General features: G+C 32.0%; 1 protein-coding gene across 1 annotated transcript; it reads right to left on the bottom strand.

Annotated features, from left to right (window-relative positions):
• Positions 1–537: 537 nt before the first annotated feature.
• Positions 538–11207, bottom strand: LOC134263395 (CD109 antigen-like). Its single transcript, XM_062745729.1, has 11 exons — positions 11136–11207; positions 9824–9897; positions 8829–8980; positions 7583–7608; positions 4590–4737; positions 4431–4501; positions 1532–1657; positions 1370–1409; positions 1163–1247; positions 860–956; positions 538–783 (listed from the first exon to the last, which is right to left on the bottom strand). Exons 1-11 carry the CDS (start codon positions 11136–11138, stop codon positions 538–540), a joined length of 1068 nt encoding a protein of 355 aa, XP_062601713.1. The 5' UTR covers positions 11139–11207.
• Positions 11208–14528: the final 3321 nt, after the last annotated feature.

Consider the following 14528-nt stretch of genomic DNA (forward strand, 5'->3'; position numbering starts at 1 on the left):
AGCTGTTAACTATCATTTAAAATTTGATCAATTTCTATATCTTTATATGGAGCTCTCCTTTTAAAGGAGATTGAAATAGTCTAAAAATGGCTGCCATCCCCGAGCCTCGTTAAGTTTTTTTTTTATCAATTTTAGTTGCCATGAAAAAAAATATTTAACGTCAGTCTTTTTATTGGATAGCGTTTGAAAGGAAGGAGTGCTATCAGCGAAAACTGACTGCCAAAAAGTAAAGATTGTTGTTCAGTAAAAGTGTTGGAGGGGGACTCTGCATCCCTTCTTACCACACTCACCCAGAAATATAAATTCGATTATGCTTTGTTCACATGAAAAAAGTGAAAGTCGTTTAAATAGCTTTTAAAAACGATTTGCATCATTTTGGAATTTCCCGATCTATTTCTAGATAAATGTAGAGGAAATAATTCCTTGTATTGACCTGGAACGTCACGTGCAGGTCAATACAACTTAGAATTTTTCTTACATAGTTGGATATCAGCCAATCAGAGAAATGGAAATTATTCAATCATGTAATAAAACATATTATCCAATTATAAAAGTATATTGCTTGAAACTCACGAATGTAACAAATTTCAGTCCTGGTTGGAAATGTTTTCTAATCGGTTCCAAAGACCATATCATTTTTGCATCTCGTCTTAAGTTTATGACTGCTGAATTAACGACAGTCGTGCCAGTAGAGGGGTCGCTTACTCGAGCTATTACTTCGATATCGTTTTCGAAAATAAAGCTTGTATTTTTCGTCGTCGTTATCCAAAACTCTCCTCTTATCTGAAAAAGAAACTTACATAGTAAACTGTAAGGGAAACTTCATTTAATGATCAACATTTTATTTTGCTTTACTTACATTATCATGATGATTGTATAAAAACTTATCACCGTCTCTCGTCTTTGTTACAAGCTGGGCATGAACTACACCATTTACTTTTCTACCAAACATATACCTACAGAATTTTCAAATTCATGTACAGTAACATTTTGAACAATAAATTTCCGCCAAATATCGAACTTTTTAAATAAAAAAATTTTCTGCAAGAAATGTCATTTTAGAAATAAACTTGAGCTGGTATTTTTCCTAATTTATTTTTGTTTTTTATGGTTTAAAAGATTATTTATTGGACCATATCGATAGTATCCTTAAAACTCTTACCTAGCTTTAACAAGGCATCGCAGTCTCCTTGTAGATCTTGTGAAAAACGTAGGGCATGATATATCAACTTTGTACTTTGGAACAACTGTTTCAAACAAGAATACATTTGCTTAATTTGATGCTTGTGAATTAACCTAGGTATACATGTATACTAAAATTTGATTCGTTTTATAAAAGTTACAGAAAAAATACTACAAAACTACCTACCATATTTTCGAACTATGAATGTTTTTTCTGTTTTCCTTTTCTAAATGCACGAAGACAATTCATTAGAAAGATTTAAAAGGAAATATATAAATTTAAGATACGACGAATGAAATTTGAAGGAGTTATAAGTATGTGCATATATTATCGATCAAGGAGTCATACCGTATCGTCGACAACAATACGCCACTGCCCATTGTTGGGATCACCCGGAATGGAAAATTTTCTGGAAAATACACCTAGTACTCCTCGCACATTTAACCATTGCTGCACCAGTTTATTTTTACCATCCTACATAGTTAAAGATAATAATTCCACTGACGAAAATGGGGTTCTCGTAAAAATGGATAATTGGATTTTCTATTTTGTTTATAAAATATGTACAAATTAACTTAAAACTATCTTCGATCATTACCTACACTGCTTTGTACGGAAGCGGGTTGCTGCCAAGTAAAAAAAAATGGCGGACGCAAGATAATTTTATGGCGTTCGCCAGATTAGGTATTTTTTTTTTACACCTACCGGATTTCATAGTTTTAGCAAGGATAGGAAGAGGATAAAATGCAGTGAAAAGTGATAATCAGACTCTTGGAAAGGAAGAAAAAAGTATAGTATAAACGTCATATCAATTCATCCCAATATCCTTTCCAAAACCATAAATGCGTATTGTCTTTTGCAAATTTGGAAATGAGAAAAAATTATTTAAAAATCTAAAATACAACATATTCACATGGGAGGCGGGGTATCATTTAGTGAGCTCATTGGTCACAATACCTCTAGCTGAATCAAGTAAAAATGTTTTGTTTTAAAGAAACTATCAATTCAGCAAAGACATTTTCAGCATTTTTTAATTTTTTGATCAAACGAATGCTTAAAGTCTCTAAATGTGTTCTGGAAAAGTGTGACATGATTTGAATATGCTCATCAAAACTGTAACACAAAGATGTTATAAAAATGTCTTCAAAATAGTTTCAGGTAATATAAAGTGTATTGATATAATGTTTATGATCTTAAAGCTATATATGCCGTATTAGTGTTTTATTTTAAAAGTAATAAATATATGTGGTGTCTCATCAAGTTATATAAGTTATATACTTTCTGCAAATAAGACAATTCCCCTCCATCACTTTTAAAAGTTATGAAATATTATTTGGTAAAAATTATTTTCTCTCCGTGTCGGATAAAAAACCGCCTCTTATTGAAATATTCATGATCACGTTGTCTCGCATGTTTACAGCAAACAATGGTCCAATCTCGTGAATGAACCGAAAAGCATGATGGTCTACTACGATTTTACTACAAACACGTGAGTTAGGGATTGTCAATATTGAGAGCACCTCAGAGTTGGTTACTTTTTGTACCGAGGAATAATCACGTGCAATTGTCTTTTCAATGGACATAACTTCTACAGATGTCAGCGACTATGGATAAAGAAGTGTGGAAACCATGTTGTGCCAAAATGAAATAACTAATACAAACAAATGATATAATTTGATCAATCAAAATGGTTATTAGATACATTCGATTCTGCATTTCTTAATGGTTCAAAACAACAAAAAGTATTCCACAGAATATCATGTATAAATCTGCACAATATACCGAATGCCAAAACCAGAATACTACTAAATAATATAAGTATATTCTTTACATATGAACCACAGTATTTCTGACCCCTTGAAAAAATATAAAAAAATCTTGCAAGTAGGTTATCAGCATTGGCTCGGGCTAATTCGAAAGTGAAATTTGAAGTTTGGCAGTAAATTGTATTGAATGAATAAAAATTAGTCATGTTTAGTAGTGAAATATATTGGAACCTTTTTTACTTGTCAGATTTCTTCGAGCTAGTTGATTTTTATTCTTTCTAACTGTTCTATCCCCCCCCACCCCTCGGATGAGACCGTATAAACCGAGGCCCCGTGCCGCAGTAGGTGCTGGCACGAAAAAGATCCATCCCTGATCAATGGCCCTGAGTGCCGAGTATAGGACAAAATTTGCAGCTCTCCACAGGCAAATGGTGCCGTCTCCATATGAGTAAAAAATTCTCGAGAAGGACATTAAACAATCAATCAATCAATATATTCCCCCACCCACTTAAAAAACCCGATGCTACCTACCTGAATTATTTTTTCTTAAAGGTGTTAATCGAAATGCTTGGTTGTGCCCTCAATCTGGAATAGTTTTTAGAGGCCTGGAATTCCTTGATCAATTTTATTTTATTAGCCCAACTATATTTCTAAGAAGGCAAGATGTATGGTATGTAAGTTTCATCTACATATGTTATGTAGTTCATATTAAAAAAAAACAAAAGGGATTATTGACGATATCCCATTCAGGGTGTAAACATAGCAGTTTAAATTACTTTCCATACATTTACATTGTACTTGACATAAAATATTTTTTGTGCATAATGCGCTCCATACTGAAGATCCGTAAATGTTCACCCAACCGAAAATGTCCACTAGCAGTACAGCACGGGGAAACTCTAAACAAACGGACCTGTACAATGGAATCGGGAAAACTTTATTTTTCATCATTGTTAATCATTTGTATGCAAATATGAGCATGGGATTAGTAGATAATTATGTACATAATGCATCAAGTCTTTCTGAGAGCGATTTAAAAAACTAGCCTTTTTGAAAAACACATGTAGTATTTTATGTAGTAACCCATAAATGCATTAAATGCAACTCATTGAGCTGATTGGTCTATTTGTGTCCCTCACTGAACAGACGTCACAAAAAATATTTTCCTCGACCTGATGATTCTCGCGATGCTTTTCCCGCGCACATGCGCAGATCCAGGATAAACGTCAATCCTTTATAAATATGCATGAGAATATCATGTTCTTTTCCTGACCAGTACTTTGTTAATACCGAATAAAATTTTGTCGAATTCGCAAGAATGCTTCATTTTTGGTAGCTTATCATACTCCAGAAATTTTTGTTCGGTTTCAGCTGTGCAAAAATACTGTTTAACACGGCATACATATCTTTAAGTATCAGGATTTCTGCCATTTTGATTAATGTAAATACCTTAAGATTTGAAAAACAAAACTTATACTTACATAGATGGCTACACTAATCTGTGTTTTTAATGGTTTCAAACTTTGAGTCAGCGTTACAATTCTCATTTTCACTTATGAACAAAAAGATATACATAGTTAAATTCAATGAAATGCGTAAAGTCTTTGAAAGTGAAATTTCATGAACAAACATATATATACCTTCTTCATTTTTGGCATACATTCCACGGTCGGTTTGTATCAAAACGACACTCTTCAGGTCATCATATTGAATAGGTGACACAATTGAATCTCCACTGTATGATAGTTTGACCCTTAAGTTCTTCGAAGATGTCAAATCAGGCGGTACCTAAATATGTAAATAGACTGCAGTTATATGTACATGTATAGTATATTATTATGTTCACAAGATTTATGTAATCTTCATGTATAATGAATTATAATGCTTAGAAGATAAACGTATTTGTGATGTACAGAGATAAACGTATTCGTGATGTACAGTCGTTTGACCAGTTCCGGATTTTGGCCAGTTCCGAATAATAAGTAATGTAAGAATTGATAATTAATAAATTCAACGGTGTAAAAATAATTTGTTTCTATGGTAAGAAGGCTTATTTATTAGTGTTTGAATTATGCAAAGTTTTGATTTTTTGCCCTCGGTTTGGTTTCGTTATCGTACTCGAAACAGTCGACATACTTTTACAACGCAACAAACGTGAATCACAACTACGCGTAAGTCTGCTGAAAAACCTCTGTAGATTTATAAATTTTTAACATAAAACCGCATTCCAGGTATCAAAAGTAAGTTTGAAATGTACTCTAACATATACTAAAAACTTGTCAATAATAAATATTTAGGACACTGGAAGATATCTAAATATTTTCGTTTTCTTATTTTACCAGTTCCGAAAACCCATTTTAAACACTATAATCATAAATTCACTCTTCTTTGTTTTCTTCAATGTAAACCTGATTAATTATACCCCTGCTTGAAAAACAGTAAGAAGGGGTACATTGTATATAATAATGGGATGTTTGTCCATCCATTCGTCTTTATGTCCGTCCGTGCGTCAAGCTGTGCGTCCGTCCGTCTGATATGCTCTAGGGTATCCATTTCTTATCCGCAACCCCTCTTCTACCACTGAATGAAGTTTAATGATGCTTCACAGAATTTAATGAGTCTTTCAAAGAATTTGTGTTTAACAGTGCCAAAGTAAAACTATTTTATTTTTGGATCAGGCACATAACTTGGGCTCCCTGAGAAAAACTTAGATACTGCTATTCTTTGTAATATTGAAAGATGGATATGGAAATAACGAACAGTATTCAATCTCAACGTCCATTAAACAAATATACAAAATAAGAGCAGAGCAAACACGGACCTCTGAAACATCAGAGGTGGGATCAGGTGCCATGGAGGAGTGAGCATCCCCTGTCGACCGGTCACACCCGCCGTGTGCTCGTTGTCATAATCAGGAAATAACGGAAAAAATCCGTGGTCAATTCAGTGTATAAATAATGGACTAACAATTGGTATGAAAAACGTCAGTCAGCATTTCATTCAATGATAAATTGTATTTGCTGGCAAGATCATTTTATAGACCATAAAACTTACGAAATGATGACTTTAATTGACACTGTAGATATTCTTGTTTCATCAACTTGTTTGTCAAAATCTAACATCGTTTAAGAAATTGTACATACGCAGAGCATGCTCTTGCGTATCGAATCAACTGAGATATAAATACTCCGTATGCAGGTGATGAAGGTATATTGCTGCATAAGTAAGGGAAGTTGACGATAGAAAAGTTAAAGTCATCCCGTTTATCATATAGCTTGGTTGTTAGATTACCATTAGTGTCTTTTTCAAGTAAAATATCCAAGTATGAAGCAGAAGTGTCGGACTCTGTGGTATCTTTTATCTCAAGCTCACCAGGATATATCGTGTCGACGTAGGAATGGAAATTATCATTATTAATTGACAATACGTCGTCGATATATCTAAATGTCGAGTTGAAGGCAACAGCAAGTGTTTTCTTCTTATCACGTAAAAGATTTTGCATAAATTGTGCTTCATATGAATATAAAAATAAGTCTGCTAATAACGGAGCGCAATTTGTACCCATGGGTATTCCAATAGATTGTTGGAATACCTGGTCTCCAAAAAGCACGTAGATATTGTCAATCAGAAACTCAAGCATCTTTTTGATGTCAACTTCAGAGTACTTATGTGTGCAATCAGAATCTGTTTTAACAAAATAATTTTTCAAATGACCAATGACGAGGTAAGTAAACTTACGAGTTCCATTTTTGTTGAAGAAGCAGCTGTCAATGATATCAAAAAGCCTGGATTTTAATTTGTCGTGGGGAATTGTTGTGTATAAATGAAAAGTCGTAAGTTTTTATGCTGTTGATTTTTGTATAGTCTTGTGATTTCAAATTGTCCAAAAGTTCTGTAGAATTTTTTAGTATCCACATCTGATTTACATCACTTCTTGAATATATAGTTGTACAGTGCTCTTGAAGTTTGTCCTTCACTACTGTCAATATTTTAGTGATATAAATTCATCTCTAATCCGCAATTCCTCCTATATTTAATGATACTTTCACAGATTCTTGATTACATTGTGATATTATGACCTTTTATTTTACTTTTTGATCTGACACTAATTTTGGTCTCCAAGGGCAAAACATGATATTTGTCTTAAATAATCATAAAGAAGGTGTGGGGTATCATTAAAATGAGCTCAGTGCCCACAGTACCTCTAGTTTCTCTTCAACCTTTGGAAATACAAATAATTTATTGGTAAGCAATTGATTTCACTTTTCTTAAGCATGCCAATGGATAACATCTGGGACGTAATTTTTTTTTATTTTGAATTCAATAAGAATCTCTGGGCTATCCGGAACTCGTTGGCTTATTCGTAACTGGTAAAAATGACAACTATGGTAACTTGCGAAATAATTTTTATTGAAGGCAAGATGAACTTTAATGAAACAATATTTAATTCCACAAGTCATCGAACTACCTTGACAAAACACTTAAATTTTGAATTAATGTCTAGTATATTTATAGCTCAGACGAATCGGTTTCTTATTCGGAACTGGCCAAACGACTGTACACATACGGCAATTTAACATAGTATACATGTATAAAATATGCATATTGGTGCGACATGCAATAATTTACTTACGTTTAGCATGATATTATGCTGCTTTCCTACAAAAAAAATCTTAAAAATTCAGAAAGACTCTTCACTGAGAGAGGAATGTTTGTTGGGTTAAAGGTTAAGGATTCATAGCAGAAAGGTCTGCAAAAATTCTTAAGGATTTACATTGGGTTTTTACAGTGTACCTATGGTGTAGCTGTGATACGTGTACTTATGAAGATGCGTCGGGATTTGTAAATCATTCTGACAAACTGTTTTGAGATTGTTTGAACATTGGGAAACCCAACTGATTATACAGTGTAAACTGTAGCTGATAAAGGTTTTTTTATCGACAAAACAATTTTTGTATTCTGTTCCTCTTCAATAAATGTATATCAAGTTTAAATTGTTTCCTTAAAATCTTGTTGTTCTTTCAATAATTAACAAATACATTATTCATTATATTTTGTTTATGCATATATAGGTACAATTTTATTAATAATTTGTATCTTTTAAGGTATATGCACGTAGGCCCGTGCTTTGTAATATCTGTTTAACTTATTTTTAAAACTTTTATAAAAACCTGAAAAAACTCATAAAGTAATTTATAAACACCTAAAAAAAGACATGTCTTTGCAGGATAATTTCTTATACAACCTATTTCTGAGTAAATACATGTACTAGTGCTTGTCAAAAATTTAACATAAAGAAGTATGGTGTTATTATAATATTTAAATACGTAAGACACCAAATCCTTAAATTTATGTTAAAAAGTATGTAAATAAAAAAATATTCGAGTGCAAGAGACTTTCAAAAACATTTACCATATAATTATGAATCTCCCCACCTCCTTAAAAAAATATCACAAAATATCTTTATTTGAAATAATTCCCAAAATCATACATGTGTATATGCCATTCTTTTCATTCAATTATTTCGAGTAATACAGGTATATGTATATAAGGTTAAAAAGCTCATATTTTATCACAGCATTTTGAACCCATTTTGCGATATCATATTTTACAAAAATTCAAATATAAATAAATCTTAAGTTAGTTTATATGAATATTAGTAAAGATTTAGGCCTATAAATGCAAATAAAAATTGTATGTCTTTGTGTGTATAAAATGTTCTTTTTTGCGATAAGTAAATTCGAACTTTTGATAACGATCATATACATGTAGTACGTATTTGAAGTCATGAAATATTTGGCTGTTTATTTCTTTAAAAAAAAATAATTGCAAGAAAGATAATTTAATTTTATAAAAGTTATCAAATCACAAAAAATTACCAAAAGTGACAGTGGACGTATTTTGACGTATTGTACTTCCGTCCTTTACAAGTTCTAATATCAAATTTTGGCTTCCACGTTTTAACAGGTGACAGTTCACAATTAAAGGGGATCCTGGTCGCACTATTTTGGGAAATGCGGCTAGTAATTTACTAAAAAGAAAATAATCATTATGAAAAAGTTTAATCTATTATTTTACTTTATTATACATATTTTAAATATTTTCATTTTTATTTAAAGGTACTTGGACACAGATTATTTTCTCTATAATATTACGACTTATATATTGTAATAGCATTTCACATAAAAATTAATTAAAAATCTTATTTCATACAAAAGATATTAAAATTTCAAAGTTTTTCGTGGGTTTGATTGACACATCCTTGCACTTTTACAAATTAATTTTATTCTTAATCCTTAGGAAAAGTGGCAATCTCGTTTTGTATACATGAAAAATATTTATACCATAATCTAGAAAATTCGGAGTAGACATATTTGAAAGCAAAACAAACACACAAAATATTTTCAGTCCGTGCAGTTGTGGTAAGCAGATTGTGACGACTGAACGCACCCGGTGAATAATAAACATAAACAATAACAGAACTTGCCATGTTTACAAAAACTGTGTACATAACAGGAGTATGGTCGGTTTGCTAAACTGTACGAAACTCTGAGTTCGGAATGCCGATACTTGTGAAGGTGTTTTGCTTTCTAACATTTCTACTCTGAATAAAATTATTTTTCTGGATAAAAGTTTTAAAATTTCTCATTAATACACAACAAACTTGCCACTTTTCCTAAGGATTAAGAATAAGGTTAAATTTTTTGAAAGTGCAAGGATGTGTCAATCGAACCCGCCAAAAAATTTGAACTTTTAAATGAAACAAGATTTTAATCATTTTTTGTGAAATGCTATTAAGATATATAAGTCGTAATATTATAGAGAAAATATTGACTTCAAACCAGTGTTCAAGTACCTTTAATAAGAATTTTACCTGGCTGATGCTGCATATATTCCTATCCAGACCAATAGGAAGCTCAACGATATCCAGAATAAAATCTGGAATTTCTAAAATAAAAACAATGTATATTTGTACTTGTGAAATACTGTTACATTTTGTTATTTTTGTCATGCTGTAAATTTCTAATCAATCGGGTGTAAGTAAATACAATATTTACATAATTACATTTTTTGGCCCACTAAAATCAACTTCATCTGAAAAGGATAGGGCATATTCTTTAAAAAGTCTTTGAAAAAGAACATTATACTACAAGGCTGAATTTTAACAGATAATGAAGTTGTAGTCTATGAAGGACGTCAATGAAATGAGAATTTTTATAATCATATTATGATGAAAAGACTATATCTTGGTAAATATTAATAAGACTATATCTAGGAAAAATCTAACTTTCATCGTCAGAAAAATTAATAGAAATTTAAGAAATCATACTAAGGATAATGAACAGGCTTAAAATAGTTCTAGGAGTATACCAATAAAGTCTCATTCAAGACATATACATCATTTAAGATTGATTGATTGATTGATTGTATATTGTTTAACGTCTCTCTCGACGCCACCAGTTGCCGGTAGAGAGCTACAAATTGTGTTCTTTACTCAGCACTCGGAACTTTTGAACAATGAGGGATCTTTTTTGTACCAACACCTACTGCGACACGGAACTTCGGTTTATAGGGTCTCATCTGAAAGACCGGTCCCACAATTGTATTCGAACCTGCGACGTAATGATCGAACCCTTTCGTTGCGATTTATGAGCAGACGCTCTAACCACTGCGCCAAGAGGGCGGCTATTCATTTAAGAATGAGAGGGGGAGAAGAAGGAAACAGATCAAGAGTAGTGACACAAGTAAGCATTGCACCCCTTGACTTTTAAAGCAGTAAACAGGTAGGTAGTTTGTTAAGAAAAGATAGATTCGGGATGGATGATTAATCAACCGAGAAAAATATAAAGAACGACATATAATTCATTTGACAAAACTACCATCGTGTCTTTCGCATCCCCACAATTACCCCAATGTTACAGTTTGCTACCCTTAATGTTATGCTTTAAAAAATTCAAGATCTCTCTGATAAATCTGAAAAATTTATTTGATAGCATTGCCACTTTGAAAGTAAAAAAAAACGTTTGAAGAGAACAGGGAAGAAAAAGCGGTAAGTTTTATTCAAACATACTTTTGTAGTATATTTTCTAAAAGTCTTTTTCTTTCCGTTTTTAATATACATAGACCTTTTTAAAAATAATAACAAATATGGATTGTATATTCAAAAGGGTAAAATGAAAACAAACCATTATTTCTCAAATAATCCACAGCTCTCTATTTTCAGAACTAAACAGAAATGAACCAAGCGAAGAGATTGCATGAAACATGTGCAAGTTACCACAATGCTGTGCATGCACGCAAAACATCATTTAGAAGGTTGCCTGATACTATTCACATTGTCTCAACACCAACGATAGAGTCCTTTAAGTCACAGCTGGACTCGAACACGTGGTGCCAGCTGGCTAAAGTATCTCCTAAACATGCCGATTTTTTTTAGCTTTTTATTGAACATACATGTAATACCCTGATTGGGTTTTAGCTTTAATATGTCCGAAACGTATCAGTACCACAGTCAGTATAACACTCTACTTACATTTTAAATCGTATGGAAGAAAAAAAAAAGAACCATGCAAATCCTTGTAAAGACATTTACTTTTAAAAATAAAAGAATAAAGGTGCATTTTATGTTTTTATGTAATATACAAGATTTGTTATGTAATATACAAGATTTTATTGTTTCCTTTAATTACTAAATCTTTGATTGTATTTAATTTTCACTCTCGAGTTCTCAATAGAACATCAGGTAAAATTGAGATAGTTTGTACATGTAGTTAAGAAGTTAAAATGATGCTTACCGGTGCGTTAAAAGAAGCACTAATTTTTATTCAAAGTTTACATGGTAGCCACTAGCATGACTAGAGGGTGCAAAAGTAGGACATTTTCCAGAATTTCCTCAATTCTGGTGGAATTTCATCATATTTTGCGATAATTTCTCTTCGGAAAACATAAAGCACAAACTTGGCCTATCTGACATTTTCACACATAAATTGCATCTGATATTAGTGTATAAAATATATAAATTTGGTAGATAGGCAAGCGTGTGCTCTATATTTTCCGAAACAAAATGTGCCGTAAAATTGATGAAAGTTTGCATAAAAATGAGAAATTTCGAAAATTGACCTATTTCCTTACACCACTGTGGCCCTTGTATATTCTTAATCATAGAACCAATACTCATTTTGTGGCAGGGCTGAGAACAGGTTCTTATGGATAAACTGTAGCATCATAATGAAAGACACTCAAAATCGGGGGATAAATAATGGTACCCTATCTTTTCCGTTTTTTGTCCCATTTACTACTTAAAATTGTCCTCATTTTTCTTAACTTCTTTCATTTTGATATTAATCTATCTGTTTTGTTTTTTTATGGGACACAGAGGAAGGACAGATATACAAGCTGACAAGCCCCCCCCCCCCCCCACAGATTCACATATATCAAGGTGTAACTGATTTTCTAATGCCCTGTTCACACGGAGAGTTTAATTCGAATTGAACGTAAAGTTACTGAGAATTAGCTTTGCTTAGCGTTCACATGGAGAACTTAATTTGAATTAGTTTTATATGAATTAATTTACTGCACATTAATACTTTGCATTAGCTCCGTGAGAAAGCTGAGGGAAGCAAATTCAAATTAAATTTGGAATAGTTCAGAATTTAGTCACAGTACACATATTAGTGCTTAGATACAGGTACCTGTTCTATATTTGGTTCAAAAGCCAAGAGAAAGGATGATAATCACTAAATGTATACCGGTAGCAATGATTATGATTATCATATCAAATGGATAGCTCTGCATGTACATTGTTGTACATGTACATGTGAGTTGTACATGACATGAGTTACAAATGACGTCATAATAGTCTTACGAAATAGTCTTTTTGTAGTAATAAAATTTTAATTCGCATTATTTTACTTCGGTTAAGCTGTCGCGTGAAAGCAATTTATTTATTTTAAATTTTTATTTGCATTAGTTTTGTTTGCATTAATTTACTGCAAATTAAAATCTCCGTGAGAACTGGACATTATTTGTAACATGTCACCTCACATATAAAAACGCTCTTTCAACTCTTAGGAAATGATAAGAGTAACTTCAACAGAAATTTAAAATTAACATTAGATGTGCTCACAGAATTCGATTAACTGTTACCTGTTTTCCCCAGTACAGATTAAGATAATAATACAGTGATTTTTTTCATAGTTATATATGTACATTTCATTGTCACATTATCACAAAAACTGATTCCATATTTATATATACATATATTATTTGATTTACTATATGTATTAGAAATAAAATGATTATGTGTAACATTTTATCTAAATAGTAAAGCACCTTGCGTGATTTTGTAGGGCTTATTGTTAAGTCAATGAATTTTTAGGGAGCTTAGTTAGGGCCCCATCCCTGACAGCTGCTATACTTATCAGCTGTTCATTGTTATAAGTCTGAGACATAAATCTGAAGAAAAGTCACCTCACTTTCAACCTCATGAAAGATTTGGATGAAGTTATTGTTTAGACAATAAAATTTTCGATACTCGAACTTTGAACGAGTTGTTAATGTCATTGTGTCATAATTTTTTACTTTCTTAAACACAATTCCCCTAGTACGCACGGTAAATAATATACAATAAGTAACAAATCTTTAAAACAAATAATGTAGCAATTACATTAATTTTTCTCTTATAAGTTTATGACTAATGATCGACACAGATAAGATATAAGACATATAAGATATTAAATACTGTCAACGAATTTTCAATTTTCTTTTATCATGACAAGGAGCACACAGCAGTGCTCAATGGTCGGTATGGGATGCTTACACCTCCATGGCATGTGATCCAAACTGCTGATGTTTTGGAGGCCTTTGCATTGTTAAATGAACTTTGAGCTCGGATATTGTATGTTCTCTCCATATGATTCATGCTAAGCAGTTGTTTGACGTCATGCAACAATATACCGAGCCACAAACACTATTAATTTAAAACTCCGTAAACATATTTTTTATATAATAAGTTAAGTGATTTATTTATCTGCAAGCATATCCACTATCTCCTAGCAAAACTCCATTTTCAAATAGGCCATTTTCTTCCTCCTCCAAATATGTTCTAATCTGACAATGCAATTCCAAGTCAACTTACAAATCCTTATTCATAATAGACTCTCAATACATTTGCTGTGAATAATAGATTTAAAGAAATAAATTGAGATGAAATGTATTTTAATTTCATGAAATGGGTATAAAATGCCCTAACATGAGAGAATGAAAGTTAGAAGATGACAGAGAGGGATTGAATATGTGTTGCATGCGATCAACACTCTTTAAAAATTATTTAAATATTATCATATTTTAGCTTAATTACCTGTGATGTTCTGAAGATGTGGGAATCATGTAACAGACCCAGGCCATGATGCATTGATATTTGTTACTTTTCCTGTAATAGATGTAGTTAAGTAGCAGTTATAGTTAACCAAGAACTAGTAATTGATTATTACTTAATTTGTACCATTATTGAACTGATTTAAAATTCATGCACTTTCTATGAGGGGGTGGGGTGGGGGGGCAAGTGGTGCATTATTTAA

The sequence above is a fragment of the Saccostrea cucullata genome, unplaced genomic scaffold (genome assembly GCF_032062105.1).
Source record: "Saccostrea cucullata isolate Sc308-1 unplaced genomic scaffold, CSIRO_AGI_Scuc_v1 ctg1577, whole genome shotgun sequence".
In the NCBI taxonomy this organism is placed as follows: domain Eukaryota; kingdom Metazoa; phylum Mollusca; class Bivalvia; order Ostreida; family Ostreidae; genus Saccostrea; species Saccostrea cuccullata.

Bases quoted from the DNA above. Each gene is read 5' to 3' on its own strand.
- LOC134263395 (XM_062745729.1), bottom strand. The intron at 4,738-7,582 runs GTAAGTAAATTA...TTACATATTTAG, and splicing joins AGCATAATATCATGCTAAAC to GTACCGCCTGATTTGACATC. The intron at 1,248-1,369 runs GTAGGTAGTTTT...TGTTTGAAACAG, and splicing joins ATTCATAGTTCGAAAATATG to TTGTTCCAAAGTACAAAGTT.